This window comes from Mustela lutreola, chromosome 1, assembly GCF_030435805.1.
Source record: "Mustela lutreola isolate mMusLut2 chromosome 1, mMusLut2.pri, whole genome shotgun sequence".
In the NCBI taxonomy this organism is placed as follows: domain Eukaryota; kingdom Metazoa; phylum Chordata; class Mammalia; order Carnivora; family Mustelidae; genus Mustela; species Mustela lutreola.
Window position 1 is genome coordinate 149,060,352 of NC_081290.1, and position 10,273 is coordinate 149,070,624.

The 10,273-nt window shown below is 40.0% G+C and overlaps 1 protein-coding gene across 1 annotated transcript in view; it reads left to right on the top strand.

The window, feature by feature from the left end:
* The window catches only part of FREM3 (FRAS1 related extracellular matrix 3), an 89,728-nt gene extending 83,294 nt beyond the window's left edge, over nucleotides 1-6,434 (top strand). Inside the window, exons 7-8 of the mRNA XM_059176230.1 lie at nucleotides 548-697; nucleotides 3,836-6,434. Of these exons, the coding sequence (XP_059032213.1) occupies nucleotides 548-697; nucleotides 3,836-4,041 (356 nt within the window). The 3' untranslated portion in view covers nucleotides 4,042-6,434. The remainder of the gene's footprint in view (nucleotides 1-547; nucleotides 698-3,835) is intronic.
* Nucleotides 6,435-10,273: the final 3,839 nt, after the last annotated feature.

A 10,273-nucleotide genomic window follows, 5' to 3' on the forward strand; every position in this document is an offset into this window, starting at 1 on the left:
TTCTCTTTCTGGGGAGTCCCTTCTCTGCTTCCAGGGGAGCTTTCTGGCATCTCAACTGATGGAACCCTGCCTCCTCCCAGATTCCTGTCCATCCCCTGTGATTAACAAATATCATGAGAAAAGAAAATGGTAGCAGTCTCTGAATTCAGAACCCTGGTCAGACTGTCCCTCAACATAAAGAGCAATTTCTCCTGACAAAAAATCCTTCTAAATTCCCCCAGCATCTTTTCCCAAATAATAGCTGACTTGCCTGAGTTACAGCTAGCTGGCCAGTTTTCCCCAATAGGGAGGTTTCTTTATATGACAGAAATCTCTTGAAACAGAAAAATGAACAGAATTCTAACCAACGCTATCTCACTGCACCTCCTGGAGTCAGATTTGTGACACAGTTTGTGTGTATGTGTGTATGTTTTGTTGTTTTTGCCTTGAGCCTGTAGGATCTGTCAAGTCTGATGATTGTGACAAATACCTAGGGTCACAGGAGCCAACAAGATAGTTGGCCTGGAGGGCTGAGGTATTCTTAGTTTGTCTTTTGATGCCTCCCCAGAGCCTACCCTGCGCTTTGGGAACGCTGAGTACCATGTGGAGGAAAGTGCTGGCTCCGTGGAGATCCGTGTCTGGAGGACAGGCCCGGACCTTTCCCAAGCGTCATCTGTCACTGTGCGCTCCAGGAAGACAGAGCCAGCAGCAGCAGAAGGTGAGAGGGCCATTTAAAAATTATATCATTATCAAATATCATTATAATTATATCATTATCATTATCAAATTATATCATTATCAAGATCTACGTATAGGATGGGGCATAGTCTGTCAACAAGTCTTTCAAGTGTAGTGTGCCTGGTCTGTGTTGATAGACTCTGGTTTTAAGTTTTTCTTATCTGAGCACATAAACGGTCCGCATAGGTAATGACTTCTGCTGTTTATAAAATAAATGGACTATTCAAAAAGCAACCTCTATGATTTATTCCGTGACTGGCTTGTCACGGACCCAAAATAACTTTCCAAAAAAGTTCAGAATATTTGTAGATACCGTAGATTGCTCATAAACAGGATTTCAGACCAGGATATCCCTTTAATGGCTGAGCAAGGCCCGTCTCTGTGAACATCCAGGCCCCTGTTAGATGTTAGAAGGATCGAAGGTTTGCACTCCGGACTCAGGCGTTTTCCTTGGCTTCAAGCAGCATGTCCTCATGTCCCACTCACCTTAGCCTCTCTTGATACAGAGCCATAAGAGGAGCTAGACAGTTCTAAATAAGACTTCCTCTGGGGAGCCAGCCAGCTGCTCTACCAAAAAATAAAAGAACCCCAAAGGTAGAAAAATGCAACAGGAAAAGAAGGGGAAATTTCCACCTGCATTGGTGTGGTAGAATTGGAAATTTCCACCCACATTTTCTCATTTACCACCTGCGACTTTTTAGTCTTCTGGGTTATGAGCAGTCAGTTAGTTCAGGACTAGCATCATCTATATCCAAGACAATGAGAATATTTTAAGAGAAAAGCACAAATCCTACAAATAAAACCCAGCAAAGTAAAAGCCTATATGAAGTAATGAGGCATAATGAGAATAAAGTAGGCATTTACCTCTGAAAATGTTTGCCGCATGTACCCAGAAAGTTAAGGACAATAAAGAGAGCCAGTTGGGTTTAGAGCACAACACTTTCTCTTAGAAGAATTTGCAGGTTATAACCCTCCAGTGAATATATGATAGCATATGGTACATGAAACTAGTAATGATGCTTACAAGGGTGTGTTTTTTTTTTTGCTTTTTTCCCTTTTTTTTCTTTTCCTTAATTTTCAGAGAAGATCATTTTTTACTCTCTGTTTGTGGAAATGAGAATAAATAGATTAATTGGCTCATTGGACTATTTGGCTTGTGCTTGGGAAAATAAATTCGAACTCATTTAAACTCCCCTTGCACACAAGTCATGATCCTTCTGGGAGCTCTCAGGTAGGGACAGACTAATAGAAGTAACACAACTGCTCAGCTTGGTTAATTCACAATAATAATTATGCATACGTGGGTAACTATACCATTATAACTTCTTACATAAATAATAATGATAATTTCTTTGTACCGGATGCCTATTATTTGCCAGACTCCGTGCTAGAATTCTTGCTGTATTATCTCTAATCTTCTCAGCAACTCTATAAAGTAGAAGTAATTACCCCCATTTTGCAGTTAAAGAAACTGAGACTCAAGGAGGTTAAATAATTTGTGCAAATAAGCAATGGACTAAAGATCCAAACCATCGTGCAGAAGATCCCAAGGTCTCTCTCCCTTACTCTTCTGCCTTTACAATTTTCAGTGTAATCTTGTTTTATTTTTCTTAACGTAATTATTTAATGACTTTTTTTTTTAAAGTATTTTCGTGGGTGCCCGGGTGGCTCAGTCGGTTAAGCATCTGACTTTGACTCTGGTCATGATCCCGCATCAGGCTTTGTGCTGGGCTTGGAGTCTGCTTGTCCCTCTGCTCCCCCTCACTGCTCATGCTCTCTCTCTCTCTCAAATGAATAAATAAAATCTTTAAAAAAAAATCTTTGTAACAATCTCAAACTTACAGAAAAGAGATCAGTACAGTGAAAAAAAAAAAAAAAAACACTTTTTTTTCCTGAACCATTGAGAGCAAGTTGCCAATAAATTTGCAATCATCTCTGAAAACTTAGAATGCCGTTCCTGCAAAGACATTCTTCTCTGTGACCCCGATGCAAGCATGAAGTCAGGAAATTACCCTGATACATTACCACACTCCAATCCTCAGACCTCATTCGAGATCCGCCAGGTGTTGCCCATTCTCTACGGCAAAAGGGTCCAGTCAAGACTCCCATTCTGTTCAGTTGTCATGTCTGTTGAGTTTCCTTCAACCTGAAATAGTTCCTTGTCTTTCCTTGATTCTCATGACCTTGATATTTTTGAAGACTGTCAGGTTTGGTCTTGTAAAATGTCCCCCAGTCTGGGCTTGTCTCATGTTTCCTTGTAATTAGATTCAAGCTCTGCATCTTTGGCAGGAAAGTTTGCAGACATAACATTGCATTCTCCTTGGATTCTATCAGATGGCACACGGTCTCCATTTAGCCCATCAGTGGTGGTGTTAACTTGGATCACTTGGTTAAGGTGGTGTCTGTCAGATTTCTCCACTATGAAGTTGTTTTTCTTCCTTTGCAATTAATAAGTATTTTATGGAGAGATACCTTGAGACAATATATTCTGTTTCTTGATTGACACATTTATTTCTATCATTTAAAGCTTTCTATTTTATTCCACTGCTTATACTTTATTGCTATCATGACACTTGATGACTTTTTAAATAACTAGCAAAGAAGTTATAGGATCAGGTGACCCAACTTACAAAATAATTAATAATTCAGGAAGTCACAGAAACTCCATGTCTTAGTAAAACCAAGCAGAATGTGGTAAGACCAACCAAGTATCTGGCTAAGGTGAATGAGTGAAACCTAATGAAAATAAAGTTCATGATAGTGACCTTAAAAATTAAAAATTAAAAAGTAAACTTCTTCATTAAAAATTGAAGTGGCCTTCAGAGAGCCTTCAGTCTCTCAGTGAGATTTTGGGGGAAGTGCTTGGAAGGTGATGTACCTGGTCTCAACATGGAGAGCCCCGAAGAGGACGGGCCATGGTCATGGATGAGTGACTATCATGGCATTTGGTTGAGTATGGAAACTCCCCCTTTCTGGGGATCGAGCCAACAAAATATGATTCTGAGGGTGCAGTGTACGTAGAAGTATGCTATCTTTCTCTGAAGGAAGTTTTCCTCTAAAGGAAAACTTATGACAATGAATCCTACAGTCTCACTATTGACTTTCCCTTTCCCACTAGCTGGAATAGATTATGTTGGCATCAGCCGAAATCTGGCCTTTGCTCCGGGAGCGCGTATGCAGATATTCCAAGTGAGGATCCTTGATGACCTGGGACAGCCCATCTTGGAAGGTCCAGAAAGGTTTGAATTAGTTCTCCAGATGCCAGAGGGTGCCGCGCTTGGAGAACCACATAAAACCACCATTTTCATCAATGACAACATCTGACTGTAAGCAGAGTGCTTGGCGTTCCCTTGAATAAAAGACTTTAAGGACTTAAACACCCAAAAGCATCTCCTAACAACAGAATGAAACTGTACATATTTAGGTCTTACCAACTCTGGGATAGCAATGATATTGTACTTCCGTTGGTGTTATATATATTCTGGTGGTATGTGAGAATGTAGTTTATGTGATTGTATGGATACATATAGAGAGAGAGAGAGACGTATACAGAGAAAGGATTGAGCCCAGAAAAGATAAGGCTGCTCTTGCTTTCCTTGTCCTATTTTCTTTTACTTTGTTTCTAAAGCTAGTGAAAGCCATTGTCACCAATTAAATCAAAAGTAAGAATAAAAGGGTCGACCTCTCTTTGCCAGTTGGTGCTGGACAGAAAGCACCTTTCAACGATATACATACTGTCCCATTCTTTTAGTGTTTCAGGTTATTGTGATAAGAGTTCCCTAACTGAAATTTGCAGAGAAGCCCAAAGCCCAATTACTCGATTGAATTACTACAATTCTTACTCAGAGCCACTTAGGTGGTAGGGAGTCCTTTCATCAGCTGTCCCTTCCTTTGCAAATTCCTTTATAAAAGAGAATAAAAAGGGGCACCTGGGGGGCTCAGGCGGTTAAGCATCTGCATTTGGCTCAGGTCATGATCCCGGGGTCCTGGGATCGAGCCCCGTATTGGGCTCTCTGCTCAGCGGGGAGTTTATTTCTCCTTCTCCCACACCCACTGCTTGTGTTCCCTCTCTTGCTGTCTCTCTGTCAAATAAATAAATAAAATCTTTATAAATAAATAAAGAAGATAAAAATAAAATGATTTTTTAAAATGTAAATATCATGAAGAAGAATGAAAAGTTGAAGATTTGTGTAAGCCCCAAACTGCCCAATTTGTTCTTAACCAAGTTTAAGTTGGCAGTATAAATACCATCAGCATGCCTCAGCTAATACCACTAAATCAGAGTGTCCAAATTATTTTGAAAACCATATCTTCAATCTAGTCATTATCATTATGCAAATCCTTTTTAAATTTGTGTTTCAGACATGACTAAACCTATTCACAAGCCAACAGGGCACATGATAAAAAACACTTAAAAAAATTTTTTTTTCAAGAAACCTTCCCCACGGATGCTGAAGAGAGGACAAGGAGGCCCTTAGCTTCCATGTGATCTGCCTATATAGGTAAAGAAGTCCTTATCTATCATCAGGCTGGGGTTTGCTTCCTTGCTGGACAATATCGGCTTCCCCAACCAGAGAGATTTTTCCAAGCTACCTTGCAACTCTTGATCTCACTTGCCCTTCTATAAAATGAGAAATCTGGCCTCTATTTCCAGTTCTAATTCCTGTCTGAGTACTTATCTGCCAACAGGAAATCACCCTCCCTCATCTTGTAATTCGCCCAGCTATCAGGATCAAAATTCTTTTAAACTCGGGATGCCTGGCTGGCTCACAGTGGAGCATGTGACTCTTGATCCGAGGGGTTGTGAGTTCAAGCCCCATGTTGGTTACAGAGATTACTTAAAAATAAAAATCTTAAAAAAGATCTTTAGACTCGATTCAATTCAACAGATATTTGTTGGGCTTCTCCAACATGTCAGAAAGATATGAAACCTTCACAAATGTTCAAAAAAAAAAAATAATGAAAAAACAACATACAGGCTGGGATAACTCTCAGACACATCCAAACAGTCCCCAAGTAAAGCAACCATCCTGAATTTCCCACTGAGTACCTCTATGCCTAGGAAAAATCCATATTGTCAGCTTTGTAGAGAAAGCCACAGTGGATAAGTTTTGAAACTGAAATTAATCTCAGTCTTTCGGAGTTTTTCCAGACAACCCCTCTCTCTCACTCTCTTGTTCTGCCTTTTGTTAAGGAACTTCATTCAGAAGAATGCAGTATTTATGCATACATCTTTTTTCCTGGGTGACATTACCAATTGTGTTTTCTGTGCAGTCCGCTCCATTCCTAGTTTCCTCCCAGGAGAACACGCCAGGGAAGGAAAATTGTGTTTTTTAGGCTTCTAGGATAAAACCCAGTATATTCTAAATGTGACTTTAATTGTACTAAATGAATGTACATTCTGAGTGAAAGTGATCTAGTGGTCTAAAGGAGTGAAAAACACCCAATTTCCTACCAAGAATGGACATAAACACTATGGAAAATTGGGCTCGTATTCATTCCTCACATATTCTTCCCTGTGCTACATTTTTATGGAATAAAAAGTATATACATTGTTTTTCTCATTAATACTTCAGTTTTCAGGGACCCTGGGTGGCACAGTCACTTGAGCAATTGACTCGCTTCTACTCTGGTCATGATCTCATTGTCATGGGATCAAGCCCCACCTCAGGCTCCATGCTCAGTTCAGAGTCTGCTTAAGAGTCCCTCTGCATCTGCCCCCCCCCCACCTCCATGCTTGCTCTCTCTCTCTCTCTCAAATGAGTAAATAAATCTTAAAAAAAAAAAAAAAAAAAAAAAACTTCCATTTTCTTAGGGATTTAGAAAGCATCATGGAGCCATACCAGATGTCCCATGATGTCTCTACTACTGAATTAACTGTATGTGGAAAGGTGTTGTATATTTTATTCCAGTATCCAGGGCCCAGTTTAAGAAGCCCATTCACAAGGTGAATGAAAAACACAGGCAGCCAAGGGCAGTCATTTACTGAAGTGAACAAGACACCAGGCATGAGTCCTCCATGCACTGCTGTACCCACCAGGGCTCAGCCCAGGTGACAATGGACCATGAAGGACAACCCAACACTGATAACCCCACAGTGGATTTTCTACCTGGCAAGCACTCTAAAATTTTTTGCCATAAGGCACCACAATGTTTTACTCCTAAACTTACTGTATTATAATAGTGAATAATTCTAAGCAACCTAAATGTCCCATACTAAAGGAAATTGTTAATTGAATTGTGGGATATCTACTTGATAGAATGGTGTGAATTCTAGATTACCAATAATAACGTTGCTATTGCAATCTTTAAAAATATGGAAAAAAGTAAGAGGTCATGCCTAGGAAAGAGAATAAATTTGTGTTAAAGTCAGCATATTATCAGCCATTTTTTTCCCAAACTTACTCTATACTTACATTGGTAAATATATGCAAGTTTTTGCTATTTAGGAAATTAAGCAGGTTATAATGACCTCACTGCTTTTTATCATCACCGCTTATGATGGAGTCAAATGGGGTCCTCATTAGCCCTGAGTTTAGAAAAATGAGCCGTATACAAAGAGGTATCACCAAAACTATACACAATAGAAGTGAAAACAAAATGTAAGTGGGGTTGAGAAATGGGGTTTCACCATACGTGTCTCTAAATATGATGAAGTAGAGAGAAGGAAACAAAACAAACAGAACTTGATAGGTGTAGTCAGCGGAAAATGGCCTCCAAAGAATGCAGGTCTCCCTGGAAGATATTTTGCCTTACCTGGAAAAAAGGACCTTGGCACATGAAATTAAATTAAGGATCTTGAGATGGGAAGTCTCTCCTGGGTGGGCCTAACTGTAATCACAAGTGTCCTTATAAGAGAGTTGAGGGAAATCAGACATAGAAAAGTTTGAGTGATGCGGCTACAAGCCAAGCGAGGCCAGCAGCCACCCGAGCTGGGAGAGGACGAAGTGGATCTTCCTCTAGAGCCTCTAGACTTTGTCCCGGTGATACTGATTTCCAACTTCTACACCTGTATCCCTGTATAAGTTGAATTTATAATGCTCAGATGAAGGGCAAGTAGCAATGTGATCTTCGTACCCTTGAAAGACTATTTTCAGACTAAGGGGCATATATGCAGCTGTCTTCCGTTCTCTTTACCCATTCAGGAATTTCTCTTGACCTGAGGTTCATGTTGGCATTTGAAGGACCAGGGCCTCAGAACCTTCCATTCTTAGTTTCTTGACATATCTTGACACTAAGATTTATCAACTGGATCCAGCTGAGAGTAAACACAAACATGCTGGACTTGGTGCAAAGCCTTGTTCTTTGACTCTACAATGGAATATCAATTAAAAAAAAAACATAGACAGTCAGAAATCATCACAAAATCTTGCCTCTTCCACCCCACCACCACATTTATAATGTTAAACTAGGAATTTGGTTTCAAACTTACAACCCCCAAAAAGTCTACCATAATTTTGTATTAAGAATATCTTATTGTAAAATATATATATATATATATATATATATATATATATTATTGTAAGTCCTTAAAAATGAGTGATTCATGCAGTGACTCTCTACTAACCGAAAAGCTTAATTAACCAGAATTACTCAACCATCTTTCTAGAAATTCAGCAATTTACCCACTATTCTTAATATGATATATTTGTTTGGTAAATGTTAGGAAGCATGAAAAAAAGACAGTTTGCTTCTATAAAAGATGACCAGTATGGATGTGATAGTGTTCTATAAGGAAATGAGATTGGGGTATCATACATTATGTCTCTTTTCTTACTTTAAGTAGCACTAAGCACCTGCATTAATGATTGAATGCAGATTATGCATTTGGCATTTCTAAAAACATCATCAGTAAAAGAAAGGTGGAGTCTATGTCATGTTACACTTTTTATGTCCAGCACTTGACACCATACCTGACACATAGGATTGTGTTTCAAGATTACAAATACAAGAGCAAATAAATTAACAATCCCAAGTCTATGACTAAAGTGCTCTTCTTCTTCCCAGGAATTTTTACTGGGTTAAGGTCCCAGCGGGAAAATCACAGGACACTCAAAAGTATTTAACTGGAGAGTGTTCAATGAGGGGAATATTGCAAATGTGTGGGCAGGAGTAAGGGAATCAAAAGGGGTGCAGAAGCACCGAGAGACCAATGACAGTGTAGAATCATCCCCACCATGAGGCCTGAGGGGCAAGCACAGAGCAGTGTACCAGAGCCTGGAAAGGACAGTAGCTGGAAACCTATGGAGAGAGGAACCACTGAAGGAGGCATGTGTGCAGGGTGAACCAGGGAATCAGTATCCTAAGCTCTCCGCACCTATACCCTGCTCTCCTGAGGGCACTTCCCATCAGGCAGACCCAGCAGGAAGCCAGAGGAAAAGGGAGCTCGGTTGCCATGGTTTACTGGACTCATGTCCTGGGGCATCAGAGACATGTGGGTCTGGTGGAGACAGACCAAGATCATAATCAGCTCACAGGGGAACCATATGGACAGCTTCCACAGGACTTCCAGGCCTCGGAGTCTGAGGAACCTCAGCGTACCATTCCCAGGTGGGTGTTCTACATCCAAATCGAAGGACAAAGGGATGAATGAATGCAATAAAATAAGAACTACAGTTTCTTTGGCACAGTCCCTTCAGGATTGTCCTTAAATATCCCAAAGTGGAATACTGAGATAATCTAATGAAAAATATGGCAAATATACTGGGACCACATATGGTCCATTTTGCTGTTTGAGAAATAACATTTGTATATCTCTATTTCAGATCACCAGAGCTATCGTGTACACTGAAAGAAACCAAGAGCATCATGCATATCACCTTTCCTTCCAGCTGTGCCCCAAGTGATGTCTCTTCTCACACTTCTGCCACAAAAAACAAAGACAGACATCTGCTGGCTTTCCACTTGTGTGTATGAACATGGGACCCATTTTTCAGTGCTTTGTGCAACCCAGCACACATCAACCCTCAAAATGGTCACTTGCCCTCCAAGCTAACAAATTCCACAGCTTGTGATATAGACAAAAATCCGTGAGCCTCTAATTTTAGCTTATTCTTACTTCTTTATACTCAGAAATCCTTTAAGCCTTTAATTACTTTAAAACCTTGATGCTGGGGTTTCAGTCTGTAAATAGAATACAATTCTCCTCAAATTGGAGTGTGGGTGCTTCTCAGTGGGTACCAGTCTGGGTGCCAGGATGTGCCAAACAACATCGTAATGAGAAATTTGATTCATCTCCCTCAAGCATTAGTGGTATGTATTTGAGAAACTTTACTGTAAACAGATATAGTATGGGAAAAAATTTTCCTTACTGAGACAAGCCTCAAATTTTAAAAATGTTTTGTCATTTTAGCTTCTTGCTCAGCTCCCCAGGGTGACAGGTATGTGGCCTTTTTGCAGTCAGAGCTACAGTCAGTAGAAATATTTGATCCACCCAGACGTAACCTAAAAGAAGGCATTTTTTCCCTGCCATTTTGTTTTGTCTCATTCTAGGCCTGTAATCCCAAATCTTTCAATTATGAGAAGACAAGAGCCATCTGCTCAGCCAAGAGCATTA